This window comes from Myotis lucifugus, unplaced genomic scaffold (genome assembly GCF_000147115.1).
Source record: "Myotis lucifugus unplaced genomic scaffold, Myoluc2.0 scaffold_355, whole genome shotgun sequence".
NCBI classification, from domain to species: Eukaryota; Metazoa; Chordata; class Mammalia; order Chiroptera; family Vespertilionidae; genus Myotis; species Myotis lucifugus.
The window spans coordinates 21,526-45,976 of NW_005871403.1; the positions used below are offsets into that span (position 1 = coordinate 21,526).

The window sequence follows — 24,451 nt, forward strand, 5'->3', positions numbered from 1 at the left end:
GGAGGTAGTTGATAAAATGTTTATGGTACAAAGTATGAATTTTCATGTTTGCAAACCCAGCAGTGAGTCAGCTTGTCTCACCAGCTCGCAGCTTCTGCTGAGTCATGCTTGTTGACCCAGGGCGTGGCCTGGAGCGGAGAGTCACGGTGGGTAACGATTTTGCTGGGAGTTCCAGCCGTGGCCAGAAGTTAGTCATACAGCTGCCTGCTTTGATATTTTGCCAAAGTGGGTCATTTGGTAACCTCAACAGAACAGAAATGTTTTCAGAAGGAAGGCATGTGCTGTCCAAGGGCAATTTTTTGTGGCATGTTTAAAAAATGAAACTTTTAGTAATATCATTTCTGGTGATAAATATCATTTCTGGTAACAAATTAAAGACTAGAACACAAAGATCAGGACTTTGGTAATCTTGCACAATATTTGGCACTGTGCTCAAATGTTTGTTCAGTGAAGTATAATTTCCCCTTTTATTCAACTGGAAAAAGACACACAACTTTTTGACAGCCTTAGGTCCTAAAGAACAAAACAAAAAGACAGTACTTAATCTCAATTGGCAAGTAGTTTTTGCCTAGGCAGTTCCTTAGAAAGGAACAAAGGAATTGATTCTGAGATTCTGAATGGCTTTACTTGACTAGATGTTTTTAAATAAAAATCTGAGAAAAATGTGGTTCTAGTTAAAATTCCCAATTGTCTTGACATTATCAGTTGATATTTAATATATGGAGTTAGTTGGTGGTTTCTCATTTCCTCATTTGTCTATTTATCTCAACAGAATTATGAGACTAATTCCTAATTTATTACCAGTGAATTAGAAACTTTACTTTTGAATGCCCAAAATGAAAACAGAGCAAAATTCTGTATTGTCATTATACTGGGCCTCAAAATTATAGAAATCTGTCCATTTAAAAGTAGCTACTTAAAAATGTTTTATTATGAAATATTACAAACATATAAATGGAAGTTGGAGATATAACAAACACCTTAAAACCACCACCCAACTTTATTAAGGCTTAACATCTTGCTGTTTTGCTTCAGCTTAAAAATTTTTTAGAGTAGTAAAAAATACAATATAAAACTTAATCATCTTACCAGTTTTAAGTGTACAGTTCAGTATGTGTTAACTATAATCACATTGTTGATCCCTGGAACTTTTTTATCTTTTAAAACTAAAACTCTATACCACTAAACCAGAACTCCCCATTTATCCCTCCCCGCAGCCCCTGATAATCGCCATTCTACTTTCTGTTTTTGTGATTTTAAGTATTTTAAATACTTTGTATAAGTGGAATCATACAGTATTTTTTTTTTCTGTGACTGGCTTATTTCACTTATCCTAGTATCTTCAAAGTTCATCCATACATTTGACAAAATTTCCCTCTTTTTAAAGGCTAATATCTATTCATCTGTCTATGGATATTTGGGTTGTTTCCACTCTTGGCTATTGTCAAATGTTGCAGTGAACATGGGTGTGCAAATATCTCTTTAAGATTCTGTTTTCCATTCTTTTGGATATAAACTCAGAAGTGGGATTAATTCTATTTTCAGTCTTTTAGGAGCCTCCATACTGTTTTACATAGCCAACAGCAATGCACAAAGTGTTCCAGTTCTCCACATCCTCACCAACATTTGTTACTTTCTGTTTTTTTTAAATATTAAATTTTTAAAATTGATTTTAGAGAGAGAGAAGAAAGGGGGCAGGGAGAGAGAGAGAGAAACATCAATGTGTTGTTCCACTTATTTATGCATTCATTGGAGTCTTGTGTGTGTCCTGATCTTGGCATATTGGAACGACACTCTAACCAACTGAGCTACCTGGCCAGTGTCTACTTTCTGATTTTTTTTTTACAGTGGCCATCTTAAGAGTGTGAAGCAAGCATGTCAGACTCATGGCCCGTGGCTGCATGCCTCGTTTTAGGCTACACCCTCATCTTAGGCATTCGGCCCACCAGCCTCGAGTTTGACATGCTTGGTGTAGGATGATATCTCATTGTTATTTTGATTTGCATTATCATAATGATTTATTTTTAAGTGGTTATAGATCCACAGGAAGTAAAAATAGTATAGAGAGGTCTCATTGTACCCTTCACCCAGTTTCCCACAATGGTAACATCTTACATAACTGTAGTAAAACATCAAAACCAGAAAAATAGCATTGGTGTAAATCACAAACCTACTCAGATTTCAACAGTTTCACATGCACTTTAGTGGGTGTGTAGTTCTATGCAATTTTATCAGATGAGCAGATTTACATAATCACCACCACCATCAAGACACGGAGTTGTTTCATCAACACAAGGATCCCTTGTGCTACCTCTTTTTTTTTTTTAATTGACTCTAGAGAGAAGAAGGGAGAAGGAGAGGAGTAATATCCATCTGCTGCCTCCCATATGCGCCCCAACCAGGGATTGAACCTGCAATGCAATCTGGGTATGTGCCCTGATCTGGAATAGAACATGAGACCCTTCTGTGCATGGAACGTCACTCCAACCAACTGAGCCACACGAGCCAGGGCTATACTACCTCTTTATGTTTACAAGCTTCTCCCATCCCTTTCCTTCAAGGCAACCACTAATCGCTTTGGCATCTTTATAATTTTGTTATTTTGAAAATGTTATAAAAATGGAACCATACAATATGTAACTTTTTATGTTAGCTTTTTTCACTCAGCATAATTTCCTTGATATTTGTCCAAGTTGTTGCATAGATTTTCATTCCTTTTTGTTGCTGAGGAGCATCCCATAGTATGGATGTACCATAGTTGGTTTATTCTTTAGAACTCCTTTCATGTTGCAAAACTGAAATTCTGTACCCATTATACAGTCTCTCCTTCCCCTTAGGCCCTGACAACCATCATTCTACCATGAATTTGACTAGGTATCTATATATATATAAAAGCCTAAGAGTCCGCTGGACCGGTAGTTACGATACGCACTGACCATCATGGGGCAGACGTTCAACGCACAGGCTGATGAACAGACTGATGAATCTCAGAGGGAAGAAGTGGGGGGAGAGTGGGAAGAGGTTAACCAAAGATCTTATATGCATACTACAAGCCCGGTGCATGGATTCGTGCACCGGTGGGGTCCCTCGGCCTGGCCTGTGGAGATCGAGCCGAAACCGACAGTCCGACATCCCCCAAGGGGATGAAATATACATAAAGTAATGAAATATAAATGAAATAATACAGTATTTGTCCTTTTGTCACTGGCTTCTTTTACTTAGCACAATGTCCTCAAGGTTCATATATGTTGTAGCATCTATCAGAAGTACCCTCCTTTTATTTATTTAAAAAAATATTTTTTATTGATTTCATTAGAGGAAAGGAGAGAGAGAGAGAGATAGAAACATCAATGATAAAGAGAGAATTATTGACCAGCTGCCTCCTGCATGCCCCTACTGAGGATCAATCCCGCAACCTGGGCATGTGCCCTTGACAGAAAACAAATGCCGACTCTTCTGTCCACAGGCCGATGCTCTATCCACTGAGCAAACCAGCGAGGCAGAAGTTCTTCCTTTTACAAATTAAATAATATCCCATTGTATGACATACAACATTTTGTTTATCCATTCATTTGCAATGGGCTTTTGGGTTGATTATATATTTTGGCTGTGGTGAATAATAGTGCTATGAACACGTGTGTACAAATATATCTTAGAGGCCCCGCTTTCAAATCTTTTGGATATACCCAGAAAGGGAATTGATTGATCATATAATAATTCTATTTTTTATTTTTTTGAGGAACCACCATACTGTATTCCATAGCAGCTACACCATTTTACCTAGAATGTACCTAGAATGTTCCTAGGAAGTGGTGGGCAATATACAGATCTTGTAACATAGAAACCCATACTTGAAACCTATGTGATCCTATTAACCAATATCACCCCAAATATTTAATTTAAAAAAGGGAAAAAAGAATGTATCTAGGAATTGTACCTAGGAATAAAACTGTGGGATGTACCTGAAACTTTACTAAATTTTGCCAAATTGCTTTCCAAAATGAGTACTAACTTACAATCCCACCAGCAATGTAGGAGAATTTCCACAGTTCTATATCTTCAGCAGCTCTTAGACTTTTTTTAAAAAAATATATTTCTTTATTGATTTCAGAGAGAAAGGGAGAAGGCGAGAGAGAGAAACATCAATGATGAGAATCATTGATTGGCTGCCTCCAGCAGGTCCCCTACTGGGGATTGAGCCCACAACCCAGGCGTGTGCCCTTGGCCGGAATGGAACCTGGGACTCTTCAGTCCGCAGTCCAACACTCTATCCACTGAGCCAAACCAGCTAGGGCAGCACTTAGTCTTTTATCTTTTTTTTTTTTTTTAATCCTCACTGGAGGATATTTTTCCATTGATTTTTAAGGCGAGTGGAAGAGAAAGGGAAAGACAGAAACATCGATGTGAGAGAAACACATCGATTAGTTGCCTCCTGCATGAGCCCTACCAGGGCCTGGGCCTGGGAGGAGACTCCAACCAAGTGCATGCCCTTGACTAGAATCAAACCTGGGACCCTTTGGTCCATAGGCCGAGGCTTTATCCACTGAGCCAAACCGGCTAAGGCTATATATATAATTTTTATTGATTTCAGAGAGAAAGGGAGAGAGAGGGGGAGGGGGAAGGGAGAGTTGGAGACATCAATGATGAGAGAGAATCATCGATTGATTGGCTGCCTCCTGCACCCACACTGGGGATCAAGCCAGCAACCCCATGGCATGTGCATGCCCCCACTGGGAATCCAACCGTGACTTTGCGGTTCATAGATTGTTGCTCAACCACTGAGCCATGCTGGCCAGGCCAGCAGCACTTAGTCTTAACAGACCTTAACATTTTTGAAAATCTAATGGAAAGATTTCTTTAAAAAAAAAAAAGATTTACAAAGTCCCCTTCAGTTTACTTTATAAATATGAGCCTATTTGTTTTCAATGGGATTTGACTGTAAGGGTAGAGACTCTTATTGAGGCAGGTCTGACAGTTGTGTAGAGTTGGCCATCAGAATTCCTTTGGAATGAAGATCTAAGGAGCCTCTTGGGGAAAAAATTATAAGAGGCAGTGAAATATGACTTGTAACTGTTAAGGGAGGGGTGTGAGGGTAGGAATAAATGCTGGGTTTGCTCCTACAAACAAATTGGCTGTGTGTCAAATGTGTCAATTATGTAAAATTCATCAATAAATCCTTTTAGGAACCTAAGGCAGTATGTTACAGCAAAAAGAGTATGAGATTTGGAATGAAACACAACTGTATCAGATTCCTGACTTGGTTTTACACCCGCCCTATGACTGTGTCTATTTTACTTAACATTTTTAACCTGTAATTTCTCTATCTGTAAAGAAAAAATGTGGGTCAGGTGTCATCCTACTTTGTCAAACTGAGTCTTTTTTTTTTTTCAAACTGAGTCTTAAAATCGAGGTAAATCACTTGGTAATTAGTAGATGTTGAGCAAATGTCATTTCCATACCTGATTTTTTGCCTTTTTGCTTAGTCCCTTTTAGAGTTGGCCTTTGAAAAACTGATATTTTCTTTTCCCAACACCTTTCTAAGGAATTCTCAATCCTAGTCAATGTACTAAGAAAATGAGGCTTGCTGTATCAATTTTCCAACCTGTTAGAAAATTGTATTAGGTATCCAGACCCAACATGGCAATAGTAGCTATTATTTGCTTGGATAAATTAATTTTGTACCATTCCCTTAGACTTAAAGGAGTTATTCTTCTTTTTCTGATTGAACTTACTCTGGGATTTAAATGACACTTTAAATATTTTTTAAAGTTGATTTCAGAGAGGAAAGGAGAAGGAGAGAGAGAAAAAAATCAATAATGAGAATCATTAATTAGCTGCCTCCTGCATGCCTCCCACTAGGGATTGAGACTACAACCCTGGGCATGTGCCCTGACCAGGAATTGAACTGTGATCTCTTGGTTCATAGGTTGATGTTCAACCACTGAGCTACACTGGCTGGGCTAAATGACACTTTAAATTTTTATTTATTGTGTCTAATATTTGCTGTCAAATGTAGGAACAGAATAGCCAAAAGGTGTAGATGGTTTCATAAGCCAATGCGTTATTTTTGTTGGCTGTGTCATGCTTAAACATAGATTAGATTTATTATGGGAGCTGTCTTGAAATCAGCTATTGCCCCTATTTTGCTGTCAGAGAAGTTGGCTAGCACATTTTCTAATACATAATACAATCTCTGATACATTTGAAATGTAGAGAATATGCATATTATGCCAAACTTTATATTCATCAGTTCTCGGTATGTATTTACTACAACAAGTTTATAATTCATTATCATAATTTTCTCCAAGCAGTTATTCTTGGGCACTGTATACTCTTGAAGTTTGAATCCTGAGCCAAGAGAAAGATACTAGTTCTGCTGGCTCATTCATTCATTCATTCATTCATTCAGCAGACTTTTGTTGAGCAACTTCTGGGTGTGGGAGGCATTGGGATTGCTGTACTGGGACAGGACATAGACCTCGCTCAACAGAGTCATGGTCTTAGCACCAACAAGTGGGTGGTTGTGAGGTCTGAGGGTATCTACCTCAAAGAGTTGTTGGAGGATTCAATGAGTTAATTCATGTTGAGAGTTAAGAAGAAAGCCTGGCATGTGAGGAGTACTTGATAAGTGTTAGTTATTAATTACTATTATCAATCTTGAAAGACAAACAAGGGCTTAGTACTTAAAGTACAAACTGGACACTCTTGGTTGAAATCCTGACTACTATGTACTCACTGTGTAACTGTGAGCAAGTTACTTCTCTAGGCCTCAGTTTCTTCACCCTTATGGTAGAGAATAGTAATAATGCCTAGCTCATCAGAGTTTTTGAGGATTAAATGAACCTGCCTCATAAGGTTGAGTTTATATAGGTTAAATGCTTAGAACAATGCTTGGCAGATAAAAACACTCAATAAATGTTAGCTATATAAAAAAAAGTATATATAGATTTTCGTAGAGGCACAGAGAAGGAAAGAGCCTGGAGGAGGAGGATAGGAGAGGAACCCAAAAGGTTCAATAAAGTATTATTTAGAAACCCAATCACAAGGAGGAGTAGGATTGTCCAGGAGGAGGTGAAAAATGAAAGGCATGGTGTGGCATATAAGCATAACCAATGGACACAGACACTAGGGGGGTGAGAGCATGTGCTAGGGGATGGGGGTGGCTGGGGAGAGGTCAATGGGGGGAAAAGACATATGTAATACTATATGTAATACTTTCAACAATAAAGAATTATATATTGATTTCAGAGAGAAAGGGAGAGGGAGAGAGATAGAAACATCAATGATGAGAAAGAATCATTGATCGGCTGCCTCCTGCACACCCCCCACTGGGGCTCAAGCCTGCAACCCAGGCATAAAAAAAAAAGAAAGAAAGAAAGAAAGGCATGGTGTGTTGAGGAATGGTGAGTAGCTATGCATGTATGTGATTTAGGATGGCTGCGTGTTCGCCTGTGGTTTGGAAAATAAGGCTGGAGAAGTAGGCAGAGCTCAACTCTTCAGCAACCTTACTACTTCCAGCCATACTGGCCATCCAAGGTTTTTCCCATTTCTGGATCTTTGCATTTGATGTTTCCTTTGCCTAGACCTCTTCCCATGGCCACTTCTGTCTCACGTTTTAGGCAACATAAATCTCACCTCCTCAGAAAGGCCTTCTCTGACATCCACCACTGCTCCAGGACTTAATCAAAGCACCCTGGTTATTTCTTTAACAACAATTACATGTTTATCCAATCCATAATTGTATTACTTATAAGGTTGTTTATCTCTTTGTCTCTCTCACTAGAATATAAATTACATGAAGATACAGGCCATAGCTCTCTGGCCTATCACCATACCCCCACACTTAGCCAGGTTGCATAGAGCCTAGCATGTAATCAGCACTTAGTAAATATTTATTGAAAGAATGAGTGACTAATGAAGGATATGCCCTTCTCTGCTAAGGACTTTAGATTGTTCCTGTAGATATTTGACATAGGAATGTCATGATTAGATTTCTGTTGTAGAATGATAACTTGATGACATCATACGCAGAAAGAGATAAAAGGTGGACAAGATTAGAGACTAAATCTCCAGAGATGGTGGCAGTTGTCCAAGCAGGGTAAGATGAGAATCTGTATGTGACCACATCAACAAAATCCAGTATCCCTAAAGAAAACAGAAGGAAAGAGCTAATAAAATTAAATAAAAACAGAGCACTGTTTACTTGTATTTGGTCCTTGTTTTAAAAAAAAACAAACCCAAGGTCCTGGCCAGGTAACTCGGTTGGAGCGTCATCCTGATATGTCAAAGTTGTGGGTTTAATCCCTGGTCAGGTTACATACAAGAATCAACCAATGAATGCATAAATAAGTAGAACAAGTTGATGTTTTTCTCTCTCTCAAATCAATAAATAAAAATTGAAAAGAAAAAAAAATACCCAAGACAACTGACTTAAATGTATATAATATAACAAAATAAAAGAAAGATAAGTGTATGGGGAACTTATAATAAAAGGAGAGGAAACAAGAGAAAATAAGTTGGAAGTGAGATTAGTATTTAAAATGTTGGCTCTGAAGTCTGTCCTTTTGTTAGAGGTGGGCCATAAACCTACATTTTGGTGTTCTGTTTTTCTCAGCCAGCACACAGAGAGACCCAATCGATTACATAATAAGTTCACGTGATTAAAATAATTGTAGTATATCCATACAATGGACTACTACTCAGCAATAAAAAGAAATGAACTATCAATACAAAGAACAACATGGACAAATCTCAACATAATTATGCTGTGTGAAGGAAGCCAGGCCAAAAAAGGAGCCATACAAACTATATGGTTCCAATCTATTAAGAGAGAAAGCAGGTTAGTGGTCACTTGGGGATGGAGGCAAAGAGAAGTAGTAAGATGTGATGGATTATAAAAGGCAGGAGAAACTTTGGGAGGTGAGGGAAATGTTTGTTATCTTGGATTTTTGTGATATATTAAAACTTATTGATTTATATACTTTAAAATGTGCAACTCATTGTGCATAATTCATACCTCAATAAAGCTATTAAAAAGTTAAATTGGACATTTGACAAAGCAATTCCTGATACAGCTCAGGCAAATATTTGATGAACATGAAGATATCTCAGAATCTAAAAGTAAACTTACTTCAACAATATTTTTTATTTTTATTTTTTAATGTGTTTTTATTGATTTTTAGAAAGAGAGGAAGGGAGAGGGATAAAAAGATAGAAAACATTGATGGGAGAGACATGATTGACTGGCTGCCTCCTCACGCCCCCTACTGGGGATTGAGCTGGCAACCCGGGCATGTGCCCTGACCAGGAATCAAACCGGTGACCTCTTGGGTCCTGGGTCGATGCTCAACAGCTGAGCTGGGTTTATTTTAATTTTTAAAAGATAAATATCAGCACCTTTAATGAAATATAAATATATATTTACACAGTTTGGGACTTCTTAAATCATGTTAATGTACCAGACATTAGTATCACTCTAATAGATCTCCTCTGTTTGAATTTATTTGAGCCCAAACAGAAGCTAATTATTTTGGAATGTCATGCTGCCCTTTGAATCCAAACAGATATATTGTCAGAGGCTATATCAGAAGATTTTAAATAGTAATGAACTTGTGATGACCAAGGGTAGTTACAGCGTTAAATTCATTACCTAAGTAATAAATACCTCAAGCAAGACACACATCTTTTCTGCTTTCCTAGTCCTGTCAGGCATACAAAGCACTCTCCTTTGCTGTCCTTGTGAAGAGCGAGAACCTCTCAGATGCAGACTCAGTGATCTCTATGGCAAGCTTTCCAGGCACTCTCATCTGTAGGGTCAGTATAGCAGAATTTTAAAAAGAATCATAACTAATTAATTCATACAATTCGGAAGCAGAAAAGTGTGTGTGTGTCTTAGGGACCAGAAAATACTAAAGGTCGAAGGAATCTGAGCACACAGAACTGCTTACCATAAAGTGAAGTGATTATAATTATGTTGATTGTTGTGCCAGGACTTATGCTTAGCATTGTATTCCTTAATCTTCCCAACAAAATAACTTCCCAAAGTAAATAATGTGATTGTGTCTATATTATAAATACTTGGGGGTCAGGGGAAGCTATATAAGTAGCCTACAGTCACAGCTAAGAAGTGGCAGCGGTGAGACTTCAACTCAGGTTTGCCTGACTCCAAAGCCCAAAGCCTTAATCCATATGCTGATTGTCTCTAGTGGTCCTTTATGGCTGTTAGAAATAGGCTACCAATGTAGGGCTAGCTACCTAAGTGGCGAAAGCAAAGAGGGAAACATGATTACACATATATTACACTGTCCCCGAGATACAGAGAAGTTGACTGATGTTCAAGAGAAACAGAACTTTTTCTGCGACAGATGTCTTGTATAGGTTCTTACAAAGAGTATGCCCCATGGTGAATGGATAAAGCCTACCATTGCACCCCTCCAGTGGAGATAATTAAGAATTTTACTACAATAAGAATGAATGAGATCTGGGGGTCAAATATAGAACATGGTGACTATAGTTAACAATACTGTGCTGTATACTTGAAAGTTGCTAAGAGAATAGACCTTAAATATTCTCACCACACACACACATAAAAACAACTATGTGAGGTGATGGATTGTGTTAATCATATATATATAATGATGTTGTATACCTTAAACTTACATTACATGATTTGTCAATTATATATCAAAGCTGGGGGGAAAATGAATTTTACTACAGCTATTTCCTATGATGGCCCTTGATGTAGACTTGTGTCCAGCTAGCTGTTCTATGAGAATCCAACCCAGTCTGTCTAAAATTTCAGATGGTAAGGCTTAGGACAAGTGTAAAAAATATCTAGACTAGGTGGGCCACATGCACATTAATGGTCAATCCACTATTAATACTGTGACTCCGAAGCAGTCTTTGTTAAGGATAGAACAGCAATGAGTTGCTCCAGGAAAAAATCCAATGCCTTAGGTATTCAAGGTTGTCCTCAATTGCACCCCATGCAATTATCTTACATAACCAGACATCAGTGTCCCCAGCACACAGCAGAGTAGAAAAACTTGGTGCCTGTCTCAGAGTGGCTTATCATACAATTAAATAGAAAACATGTAAATAATAACTCCAGTGCCATATGAGAAACAGTATAAAAGAGGAGTTATAAGAAACAATGGAAGCAGAAAATATGTGCTCAGCCCAGCTGGTAGGAATGGGGGAAGTTTTCCCTGGGCAGACCCATGAGTTGGATTCACCGGGATGCCAAAATAGGGTTCAACTCTCCCAGCTCAGAGACTCAGTTCCATGCAGGCTAATATCCATGCAGATAGCCATGGCTTTGAAATCTCCCTGTTTATTGGGAGGCCTCCCTCACCTCACCATTGTTGGATGCCATAGCCAGGTAGAAGATAGTTTTTCTTATGTTTCTTCTGCATCCGGCCTTCTAACCCCAAGGCAAACATAGTTCAATCTAAAGTGGTCATGTTCCATTGATAAAGAATCCAGGAACTCAAATTTCATTGCTCACCACTTGTTACTCCCCTGCTTCCTATAACCCCTAGAATAGAATTCCAATTCCTTGCCATGGCCTACAAGTTCAGCATGGTCAACGCATGCCTCCCTCTCAGCTTCGACCCCGTTTAGTCACTTTAATCCTGCCATCCATCTGGTTGGAGATGGTCATCAAGAGGATGTGACCTTGGTTGACCCATGAGGTGGAACAGAGCAACCGGAGGCTCCTTACACCCTCCTGTCTTTGGAATGTATGTTCCACCCACTGTTCCTGCACTAGGAGCCATTTCAAGGATGCAGCCTTGGACTGAATATCTGACTAACCCAGTTAAGGCCACTATGTAAACTTTTAAGATTCTGGTGGGCAGGTGCAGAGATCTACTCGTCTGCGGCACCCCAAACAAGCCTAATCTGTAAGTTCCCTTGCTTATTATACCTGCCGCCTCCCAATCTGTAAGGGTCTGCCTCTTTCCTTGGTCTTTCCCTGCCCTCCATATACATGGGCCAATGTTGAATTTTCACCAAGGAACCCCCAAAGTCTCAAACCAACACATCTCCCAGACATGGTAAGCTCATGCTGGTCTCCAGGCTTGTGCTATTCCTCCTGACTGACTTTTCTTCCTTTTTCCTCATCATTCAAGATTCAACTCAGGAGTGCCTTCCTCAGAGAGTTCTTCTTCAACTACCCTGTGATACTACACTACATTATTATTTTCTTGCCTTTGGAGCATTTGTCAATCCCTGATATTATTCCATTTATTCATATTTTTATCTCCTACACATTGGAATCCCCATGAGGTCAGAGATTGTTATTCATGGCCGCCCAGAGCAATGCCTGGCACAGAGGTGCTAACACCCTCCCAGACCAACCAACAGGAAGTGTTCCTTCAGCAAATGGGTCAATGTCAGGGCTCCAGTAGAGGGCGCTGTGGCACAGGAGAATGTGAGGAGGAGGAGCCCTGCAATATAGGAATGTTCTCCCTCAGACAGCAGAGGATGTCATGGAAGAACATTCACCCTTTTGCTGCAGAGATAGTCCCTTACTCCAAGAAGACAGATCTGGCCCTTTATCAGACATAGCCTTTATCTGGGTCATTGGGAGGCCCTGCCCACCACCGTCCTCATCTCAGAACAAAAGAAAAGGTGAACAAATAAGATGGATATTTGAAGGCATGAGGGCTTAAAGCAAGCATGTCAAACTCAAAGGCTAACACGGGCCAAAAAAAACAACAAGGTTTAAGTTTATGTGGGCCACAAAAAAACAAAAGCTTCAATTTTCTTTCTTTTCTTTTCTTTTTTAATATATCTTTATTGATTTCAGAAAGTAAAGGAGAGGAAAAGAGAGATAGAAACATCAATGATGAGAGAGAATCATTGATTGGCTGCCTCCTGCATGTCCCCTACTGGCACATGCCCTAACAGGGAATCGAACCGTGACCTCCTGGTTCATAGGTCGATGCTCAACCACTGAGCCACGCCACACCAGGCCTCACTGTTATTTTTAACAAATTTTAGGGAATAGACCATATGTTGGAAAAACTGTAGTAATTTCGCCAACATAAATAAATATTACCTATCTACAACTATAGTCTACATATTTAAATCCAAGAGTCACCGCTCGTAAACAATGTTTGGTGAATGACTAGCACGTGATCACAGGGCATCGTGCTCAGCAATTGGTTCTGTTGTCGATGCAGCAGTTGTAATGTGTGCCAGCCGTTGCTCCCACGTGTGCTAAGCCATGCTCCAGCCTGTGCATTTGTTTACTCTCAGTGACTGGTGAATGCTCGCATTTACTAGACCTATTCAGTATAAATTTAAAATTACAGTAATACATATAGAAAACTTGTCTGTGAAATTAAATTTTCATACATACTTAATTTTAATTACACAAACGTATCTACATAAGTAAACAGGTAGACTAATTTGTAAATTTTTTAACATACACAGTCAGAAAACCTACTTAATTATATAACAGATTTTCAGCTTTAACAGACACCCCCCTCACCCAAATTAGTCCATTATGTCGAGGTTTTACTGTACCAAGTACTGTTCATCTCAAGCAGAGACAACTCATATCTGAAAAGCACATGTGCATAGGAGGGCAGTATATTTTACTCTCCTGTGCTTCCACATTCCTAGGAATTCTGTCCCAAATCATGGGAGCTTATGCTGCAGGGCTCTGTGTTACATGCAGCTGAGCTAGCTGCAGCTTCTGGCAACTCCCTGAATGAGTGATGTCCACAGTGTCCTGGCCTCACAGCCCTGCTCAGCTCCCGGAGACTCAGGCCTATGGCGTCCTTTATGGAATCAATCCATCTCATATTTGGTCTTCCTCTTTCCCTGCTGCCTTCCATTTTCCCAGCATTACTGTCTTTCCCAAAGAGCCCTGCCTTATGATGTGCCTGGAGCAAGACAGCTTTAGTTTGGTCTTTTTTTACTTTTTAATTCATCTTTATTGTTGAAAGTATTGCAGATGCCTCCCCCCGCCCCCTCATGACCCTCTCATCCCACCCACTCTCTCCCCAGGCTTTCACCGCACTATTGTCTGTCCATGGACTATGTATACTAAGTGGCTGTAAAAAAAAGGATCTCTTACCCTTTGAGACAGCATGGAGGCACCTGGAGAGTATTGTACCAATGAAATAAGCCCGTCAGAGAAAGACAAGTATCACATGATCTCACTCATGTGGAATCTAATGAACAAAATAAACTAATGAACAAAATACATCCAGAGACATTGAAGCATGCAACAGACTGACATATTTCAGAGGGAAGGGGGGCGGGGTGGAAAGAGATTAACCAAAGAACTTATATGCATATATACATAGTCCATGGACAGACAATAGTGCGACGAATAGTACTTGGTACAGTAAAACCTCTATTCTACTTTCTCTTTCTATGAATTTGAATTCTGGAAGAAGTTAGTGTCATTTCTGGTAGAGAAAGTTGCTCATGTTAGATTAGCTATAGGAGTGGATATGTTTCCCGTTTCTACATATGACACTTTTGTTCAAAAAATAGCCTATCCTATATAACAAAAGCCTAATATGCAAATTGTTCAATCGGGAGTTTGACCGCTCACTATGACATGTGCTGACCACCAGGGGGTGGCGAGGAACATGGCGGGTGTCAACGATGCAGCGGGCGGCAGTGGAGGCACTGCTGGCCCCGATGGGCCCTGACGAGAGCAGGACATCGGTGGAATGGTGGAGCAGGGGAGTGGGCGGCGCCAGGCCAAGGCGGGTGTGAGAGGGGGCCCAATCGCCCTGCTAATTGCTCTGCAGATGGCGACCAGCATCAGTGGCAGGGGTGGGGCCACCACCTGCTCCCAGGCTCTGAGAAAGCTGGCTGGCCCCAATTTATCGCGCCCACAGGCGGGATGGTAGAGCAGGTGAGGTGGTGGCACCAGGCCACAGTGGGGTGCCAGGTAGGGCTGCAGGGCTGCGAGGCTGGGGGTGTGAGCTGGGGCTGCAAGCCTGGGGGTGCGAGCTGGGGCCCCGATCCCCGCAGGCCACCCCGAGGGACCCCACCCATGCACGGATTTGTGCATTGGGCCTCTAGTATTAAATAGAAGTTATGATTTAGCAAGTCTTATCAAAACCTACACAAACCCACAGATGCTAAATAACCAGAGATGATAAAAATACTTTCCAGTTAAGTGTCTAAAAAAACATTAAGATTCCATGATAAGTCTTTGAGTTAATTCTGTTTCTATGGTTATGTTTTCCTTTTCATTTCTAATGTATAAATGTATATTCTGTTGTCCTCCTTTTTATTTTTCTTCATCAAGCTTGGCAGGTGTTAAGCTTATTGACACCGAGTCAGGAGTAAAAAAGATAAATACATACACATATCCTGGCAAAATTCCTGAACTCATGGGTAAAGGGAGAAGCTTATTTTCACACTAATGGACGAGGACAGATCGGGAGGCAATCGATCTATGTTTCACTCTCACATCAATGTTTCTCTTTCTCCCTTCCTATCTCTCTAAAACCAATAGAAGCATGTCCTCAGCTGAGGATTTTAAAAAAAATTAGAGAAAGACAACTATAGACATTCCCAAGTCTTATATATAGGGTGTCCCCAAAAAATGTATACACACTTTGAATAATTATAAAGCAGTTTATTAAAACACATTTCATTTTCTTAAATTCAAAATGTATTTATTTAATATATTCATCACAGGGGCTCAACCAGAGGCTTAATTTAAAAACGAGACACAAAACAAGTATGACATCACAGCTGAAGATACAGAGTCCTGTACAGAAATCAAGGCAAGGACAGACCATCTAAGGAAAAAGGAAAAAGTTAGCACAAGGAGAGAGGCTGGAAGCCCAGGTCAGGGCTCTTGGCTGGAGCCCTGCTTTGCTAGTTTTCCTGTCGGTACTTCTTGAAGGCTGTGGGGTTTCCCCAGAGCTCTGCACGTGTGTTCACCGGGCTGTGGATGGGGCTCTCCTAGCAGGCTCTGGACCGAGAGCAGGATGGTCCTGACGTCATACAGGGCAGACCACTTGTCCTTTAGGATGTCCGGGCAGATGTTACCCTGGTGTCTACGCTGGGGCGGGTTGCAGGGCGCGAGGACTTTGACTGTGGGGAGAGGGAGAGCGTATGCCTCAAGTCTTCCTATACTGTGCCAGCTGCTTCATGGATGGTCCCCACCCCTTTGAAAAGGCTATCTGATTCAGGGAAGGCAGAAATTCCTTTGTCGCCTGACGTCATGAGGTCATCAGTTCCCGCTGTAACCTCTTGCCCCGCAGCTGGGAGGCGCCCTTGCTGGGCTCGGCTCCTTTGGCGACACTGGCGGCGGCTGGGTCGCGGTTCTGGGAGGCCATCGGGGCAGCGCTGGCAGAGAACTCGGCGAGCACGACTGTAATTCAAAACACATTTCATTTTTTTAAAATGCAATAGAATCTACAGACATTGTGTGGGTACATTTTTCTTTGGGGGGTGGGGGAGGACACCTGTATTGTCCCTGGATCCTAGCTGAGGAAAATACTCAAAGTTCTTTAATCAATTGATAATTATATTAGAAAAAATATCTCAATATTGGGTAGAGAAGAGTACAGTGCTTGTTGTGAACAATTTACCTTATAATATAGTTGTCTTGATCATTTATTCATTCAACAAACATTTTGAGTGCCAGGCCCAGCAGCAACTCTTGGAGCTGAGTATCATGGTTATAATGCTAATGAGCTAAGAAATACATGCTGCAAATGTTCAGGAAGGAGTTTTCATACAGAAGACATACTTAAGAGGAATTGGGCATCGGGGTCAATGGGAAAGTCCGGAAGTAAAACAGCAATTTCTAAAATTCTCATCTAGATGAAGGGGTTGAGATTTAGCAGATGAAATGTTTGGAAAACATGTTTATTGATCAATTTTGAAATATTACTAGAAGAATACAGGTTTCATCAGAACTACTAGGTATGGGAAGAGAAATACCCACATTATGGAGACAGATTAGAACTTCCAAATTAACAGGAGAGCAAGCACGGAATGAAGAGAAACTTTCCCAAGCCAGTACATGGATGTTTACGCATTAAACATGGCCGAATACATAATATTCATTTCAGAATTTAACTAAGTAGGCAAAAACAAAGCAAACCGTAGAGGAATTTAATAGTGCAGTTTATAAGCGTGACTTAACAGAAAGAGAACTTTCTAATATACAGAGAACATATACCTTTTATGCCCATAGAAATAATTTATATTCCTGGCCATCAAGGTAATAAATTCCAAAAAAAGAGAGATTTTAAAATTCAGAAACTTTAAATTAGAAATCTAATTAAAATTAGAAATCTAAATTAGAAATCTAATTAAAATTAGAAATCAACCACCAAAAGATTTTTTTCAAATTTGCTTGGGAGTTAAAAAATAGCGCAGATCTAAGAGGAAATAGAAATTATTAGGACAAAAAAAAGTGAATTTAGGAAGGTATAAGGTCAATATACAAAATAACCAATGGTTTTCTGTGTATTAGCAACAAACAATTAAAAAAATAAAAACTTGCCCTAGCCAGTTTGGCTCAGTGGATAGAGTGTCAGCTCACATACTGAAAGGTCCTGGGTTTGATTCTGGTCAAGGGCATGTACCTTGGTTGCAGGCTTGATCCCCGGCCTTGGTTGGGGCGCGTGCGAGAGGAAACCAATGTCTCTCTCTCATCGATGTTTCTGTCTCTCTCCATTCCACTCTCTCTAAAATAATAATAAAAATAAAGTTTTAAAAAACAAAAAAAATACTATTTGTAATAGCAGCAAAATATCAAATATTTAGTAATAAATGTAACAAATTTATTACTAAATATTGCTGAGAAAAATTAAATAAGATTTCATAAATGGAGAAATATATATTTATATATTGGAAGACAATACTGTTAAGAAGTCAGTTCTCTATTGATCTACAGATTCAATGCAACTCCAAACCCAAATCCCATAAGGCTTATTATTATTATTACTAGAGGCCCAGTGCACGAGATTTGTGCACTCAGGGGGGGTCCCTCAGCCCGGCCTTCACACTCTCACAGTCCAGGAGCCCTCAAGGGATGTCCAACTGATGGCTTAGGTTGGCTCCTGGCTTAGGCTCATCCTTAGCACTGGTGTGGAGGTGGGAGAGACTCCTGCCACCACCGCTGCACTCGCCAGCTGTGAGCCCAGCTTCTGGCTGAGCAGTGCTCCCCCTGTGGAAGTGTACTGACCACCAGGGGGGCAGCTCCTGCATTGAGCATCTGCCCCCTGGTGGTCAGTGCGCATCATAGTGACCAGTCATGCTGTATTTGGTTGATTTGCATATTAGCCTTTTATTATATAGGATTATTATTATTATTATTATTATTATTTTGGTTAAGAACAACAACAACACGCTGCATTGCTAAAATTTGTACTTTGTATAGGAGCTCTCACTCTGGGAGCTCTGAGCTGCCAATTATTTTAAAAATCTGAATTCTCTGAGGCCACCCAAGGAAGTTCAAGCCATGTGGAGAGGCTCCAGGTAAGTACTCCAGGTGACAGGCCAGTGGGTCTTCCAGCTGTCAGCCAGCATCAGCTGTCAGGCATGTGAATAAGCCACCTCAGCCATCCAGCCTGGTCAAACCTTCATACGACTATGGTCGCAGGGACATCTCAGTGACAGTTCATGAGACACCCCAAGCAAGAACTGTCCAGCCAAGTCCTTTCTTATTTCCTGTCACACAAGATCTTAAGTAAAATAAAATAGTTGCTTAAAAAAAAGTCATAGCAGCCCAAAACTGGAAACACTTTAAATATCCTTCAACAATAAAAAGAATAAATGAAATGTAGTCTATTCCAATATTGAAATACTACTACACAGCAATGACAATAAATGAACCATAACTACATGAACTCATGGATGAAACTGACAGATTTAACATTGAGTGAAAGAACTCATACACAAGAGTACATATTGTATAAATGCATTTATATAAAGTTCAAAATCATGGTGATGAAGAGTGGTTATCCATGGAGAGGATTGACTAGAAGTGTGACAAAGGACCCTTATATGATGCTAGAAGGTTCTATATTTTGATCTGGATGGTGGTTGTGAAATTGTACATATATGTAAAACACTGCAGTGTGTGTAAAGTTTAGCTCAATTTAAAAATGAAAAACATGGATTAGGATTTTATTTTAAAGATATTATGCCATTAAATTGGTTTGAGGTGAAGAAAACAGTGGAGACATCAAAATTACAACTAAACCATAGAACCACCATCTTTCAGAACTGCCTAAAATCTGGCTGAACGGAAGTCCTATAACAAGAGAATTAAAGAAGAAGCCACACTGAGACTGGTATGAGGGGTTGAGGTGCAGAACGGTCCGGTCCAATACCCACCTGTGGTGTTTTTTAATTGGGAGGGATATCTTGGCTACAGAGGTCCCCCGTGAGGAGTGTTCCAGTGCTGGGAAGAGAAGTCCTCATAACTTCGGGATGTAAAAACCAGCGGAAATTGTAAACATGGAGGCTGCTGGAGTCCCCGGTGTTCCTCTTATAGCGGACGCATGGACTTAATTTGACTCACTCCCTCTGAGCTCCAGCGCTGGGGTAGCAGCACATACTGGAGGGAACTGAATTGTCTGGCATCAGGGCAGGAACTGGGGGAGGGAGGGGCAGCTTTCTCCCAGACAAAAGTGCTAGCAGAGGTCATTGTTCCTCTGCCGAGACCTCCCTGAGCTGACTGACAGGTGCCATATCTGAGTTTCCATCAACTTGGCTTACACTGTTTGTCTGGCCCTAGTGACTCCCTTAGACTTTGCCCCTCCCAATTTGCAGTCCCACTCAAGCTATTTGCAGTGGTCTTTCTATATGAATAGCCTGTCCTCATTCAGGCTTTAGATTTTCCTAAAACCTCTTCAACAAGCAGCAGCTGGTCTCAGCATGCCTCATATCTCTCAATAATAGGCCCCAGGCCCAACATAAGTAGCAGCCATCTGCAGGTCGCTCTGTACCTCGTGCCAGGTGGCCCCAGGCAGGGCATAGGCCAGTGATGGCGAACCTTTTGAGCTCGGCGTGTCAGCATTTTGAAAAACCCTAACTTAACTCTGGTGCCATGTCACATATAGAAATTTTTTGATCTTTGCAACCATAGTAAAACAAAGATTTGTATTTTTGATATTTATTTTATATATTTAAATGCCATTTAACAAAGAAAAATCAACCAAAAAAATGAGTTCGCGTGTCACCTCTGACACGTGTGTCATAAGTTCGCCATCACTGGCATAGGCAGTAACTGACTTTGTACCTCTTGGGAGACCCAAGAGCCAGTGCACAAGACTTTGGAAGAACTGGAAGATAATGAAAATGAATTTAATGAAGAAGACCAACGAGCTATTGAAATGTACAGGCAGCAGAGACTGGCTGAGTGGGAAGCAACTAAAGCGAAGAACAAATTTGGAGAAGTTTTGGAAATCTCAGGAAAGGATTATGTTCAGAAAGTTACCAAAGCTGGAGAAGGCCTGTGGGTGATCTTGCACCTTTACAAACAAGGGGTTGATTCGCCTCTGTGCCCTGATAAGTCAGCACTTCAGTGAACTTAGCAAGAACTTTCCTGAGGTCAAATTTATCAAAGCCATTTCCACAACCTGCATACCCAATTATCCTGAAAGGAGTCTGCCCACAATATTTGCTTACCTTGAAGGTGAGCAAGGCTCAATTTATTGGACCTCTGGTGTTTGGTGGCATGAACCTGACAATAGATGAGTTGGAGCGGAAATTATCTGAGTCTGGAATAACCAAGACAGACCTGGAGGAAAACCTTAAAAAACCAATTGAAGACTCCTTGCTGTGCTTGGTGCGGGGGCTCGGTCCCCTTGAAGAAGGGCGGCAATTTACAGGATGCGTAAGGCCAAGGCCGCCAAAATGTGCTGAACCTAATGTGACAAATTGTCTGGATTTTTAAAAAAAGAAAAAGTAGGACTAAATCCTTTGGTTTTTAGCCTTTTATAGTTATGTTTTATGTCTCATAGATCTCAGAAACAATCATTGCTGCAAAACCTATTAAATTTCTTGGAACTCTCTTTTTTAAAATGTTTTTATTGATTTCAGAGAGGAAGGAAGAGGGAATCATTGATCGGCTGCTTCCTGCACATGCCCTAGTGGGGATCAAGCCTGCAACCCTGGCATGAGCCTTGACCAGAAATGGAACTGTGATCTCCTGGTTCAACCACTGAGCCATACTGGCAGGGGCTAGACCTCTCTTTTTTCCTTTTATTTTTTTAAAATATATTTTTTATTGATTTCAGAGAGGAAGAGAGAGGGAGAGAGAGATAGAAACATCAATGATGAGAGAGAATCATTGATCGGCTGCCTCCTGCACGCCCACTACTGGGGATCGAGCCCATAACCCTGGGCATGTGCCCTTGACTGGAATCGAACCCGGGACCCTCTGGTCCACAGGCCCACGCTCTATCCACTGAGCCAAACCAGCCAGGGCTCTTTTTTCCTTTTATTTTATTTTTTTAGAAGAAACTTTGTGTCCTCACTGACCACTCTTTTTTTAAAAAAATGTATATATTTTATTGATTTTTTACAGAGAGGGATAGAGAGTTAGAAACATCGATGAGAGAGAAACATCAATCAGCTGCCTCCTGCACACCCCCTACTGGGGATGTGTCCGCAACCAAAGCACATACCCTTGACTGGAATCGAACCTGGGACCCTTCAGTCCTCAGGCTGACACTCCATCCACTGAGCCAAACCGGTTAGGGCCCTTTTATTTATTTATTTTTTAAATTTTTTTTTAACTTATTGTTTTTCTCTTTGCTCTTCTTTGGAACTCTCTTTTAAATTTAAAACATTTCCTTTTTTAAAAAAACAGCTATTGGTATGGCAAAAACAAAAATTAAAAGAATGAAGTTAGGAATATTACATTGGAGGAACTGAGGGATTTTCATAGGAGTATTTTGATAGCATAAAGTATCAAGCAGGCTGCTTTGTAGAACTAGATGATTCTATATTTTATTTGGAAATGCACAGGACTTAGAAGGGCCAAGATAATCTTGAATAAATCTGGAGGACTTACTCTGATTTCATGACTAAGTAATTAAGCAAGTATATTAAGACAGAATTGACTTGGTGTAAGGGCAGGCAAGTTGATCAATGGAACAGAATAGAGGATTGAGACCTAGATAACTTCATGTCTATAAAAAAAAGGAAAAAACTCACACCATATACAAAAATTAATTTGAGCCTTAGCTGGTTTGGCTCAGTGGATGGAGTGATGGCCCATGGACTGAAGGATCCCGGTTGGATTCCAGTCAAGGGCAAGTACTTTGGTTGCAAGCAATCCCGGGCCCTGGTTGGGGATGTGTGTGGGAGGCAAACCGATTGATGTCTCTCTCACATCGATGTTTCTGTCTATCCCTTCCTCCCACTCTCTCTAAGAAAAAAAAAAACACTCAATGGAAAAAATATCCTCGGGGAGGATTAACAAAAAAAAATTTAATTTGAGATGGATCATAGACTTAAGGGTGAACGCTAAAACTATAAGCTTCTAGAAGACAGATAGGAGGAAAATCTTCATGGTCTTGGGGTGGGCAAAGCTTAAAAACATGACACAAAAACACGAACCATAAAATAAAAATTTCCACAAGTTGAACGTCATCAAAATAAAAAATTTCCACTCATCTAAAGATATTAAGGTGAAAAGGAAAGCCACGACTAGGAGAAGATATTCTGAATATACATACCTGGCAAACAACTCCCATCCAGATATAAAGAACTCCTACACATCAAGTAACTCAATTTATAAAATGGACTAACTCTCAGAGGAGTGTCTGTGAACAGGCATTTCACAGACGAAGATATTCAAATGGTCAATCAGCACATGAAAAGGTGCTCAACATCACTACACACCCAAGGCATGCAAATATCATCACACGGAGGTATCACCGCATACCCACCAGAAAGGCTAACGTCAAAGGTCTGACAAGACCAAGTGTTGTAAGGGTGTGAAGCGACTGCCACCCTCGTACACGGCTGGTGGAATATAAAGTGGTACAGCTACTTTGGCAAAAACTGAAAGTACAGATTATCTAAAAAATTTTTAGAGAATCCCATATAAAACCCAACGGATAGAACTAAAGCTATACTCAGAAAATATTTCTAGCCATTAATGTTTTTATTACCCAAAACACTGAAAATAAATTATATATTTAATTCAGTAAACTATTAAACTAATGATAATAAACAAAAACAGAATAAGTTGAAATTAAAGTAGAAAACAAAAAGGTAGGAGAATGAATTAGAGAAGATGTTATTTCTTTGAAGATATGAATAAAATAGAGCTACTAATAGGTTTAGAACAGCGGTTCTCAACCTGTGGGTTGCGACCCCTTTGGGATTCGAAGGACCCTTTCACAGGGGTCGCCTAAGACCATCGGAAAACACATATATAATTACATATTGTTTTTGTGATTAATCACTATGCTTTAATTATGTTCAATTTGTAACAACGAAATTGGGGGTCACCACTACATGAGGAACTGTATTAAAGGGTCGCGGCATTAGGAAGGTTGAGAACCACTGGTTTAGAAAATATGTAGGTTTCATCCGTGGTTCTTGTGTTTTTTTTTGCTTTAAAGTTTGGTGCTGTACATGGTCGCACTCATAGGTGGAATCTAAGTAACAAAATAAACTAATGAATGGAGTGGATCCAGATTCAAGCATGGAACAACAGAGTGCGGAATCTCAGAGGGAAGGCGGGGTGGGTGGGTGGGTGGGAGGTAATCAACCAAAGACCTTGAATGCATATATGCGTGGCCCATGGACACAGACAATAGGGTGCTGGAGGCCTGGGGCGGGCGGGGCGGGCTGGAGGGGGTCAATGGGGGAAAAAAGGGGGACATATGTAATACTTTCAACAATAAAGAATTACTTAAAAAGTAAAGTTTGGTGCTGTGTTCAACAAAACATAATCACGTCATTTAGTGAGGGTTTCATTCATTTATTACTTTTTTTTAAAAGCCTGTTGATCATCGATATCAATAAGGATATCGATGGTCAACAGGTGTGGTTTTTTTTAAGTAATAAATTATAAAACACACACACCGTTTTAAAAAGTTGGAAAGACGAAGTTTAAGAACTATGGTTTCGGCTGCTCTGTGTGAGCAGGTAGCGGGTGCCCGGCCTCCAGTTCATTTCAGGCGCTCGGGGCTCCTGCAAGGGCAGTGCTGTCCTGTCTTGGGGATGACGTTGCCGGCTGCCCGCTGGGATGTGCCCTGAGTTCAGGGCTGACCCAAGACCACCAGATCCGGCAGGTGAGCAGCCCCGAGGCTGCAGGGGGGACCGGGCCCTCCGCAGGTGCACAGGCTCTGGGGTATCGGGAGCCTGGGCCCGAGGCGCGGGCCGGTTTAGGGCCTGCAGAACGCACTGTCGGGTGCAGGGCCCGAGGGCCAGCCGGCCGAGCTGACTCTCCCTTTTGGGGCGCAGGGGGGCGGCCAGGTGC

At 40.7% G+C, this 24,451-nt stretch overlaps 1 protein-coding gene and 2 pseudogenes across 1 annotated transcript in view; 2 read left to right on the forward strand and 1 right to left on the reverse strand.

The window, feature by feature from the left end:
- Positions 1 to 15,668: 15,668 nt before the first annotated feature.
- On the reverse strand, positions 15,669 to 16,325 carry LOC102437637 (annotated as a pseudogene).
- A 3,139-nt stretch (positions 16,326 to 19,464) lies between these two features.
- On the forward strand, positions 19,465 to 22,959 carry LOC102437936 (annotated as a pseudogene).
- A 1,043-nt stretch (positions 22,960 to 24,002) lies between these two features.
- Positions 24,003 to 24,451, forward strand: part of CENPV (centromere protein V) — a 17,524-nt gene continuing 17,075 nt past the window's right edge. Inside the window, exon 1 of the mRNA XM_006101402.3 lies at positions 24,003 to 24,013. Coding sequence (XP_006101464.2) covers positions 24,003 to 24,013 — 11 coding nt within the window. The remainder of the gene's footprint in view (positions 24,014 to 24,451) is intronic.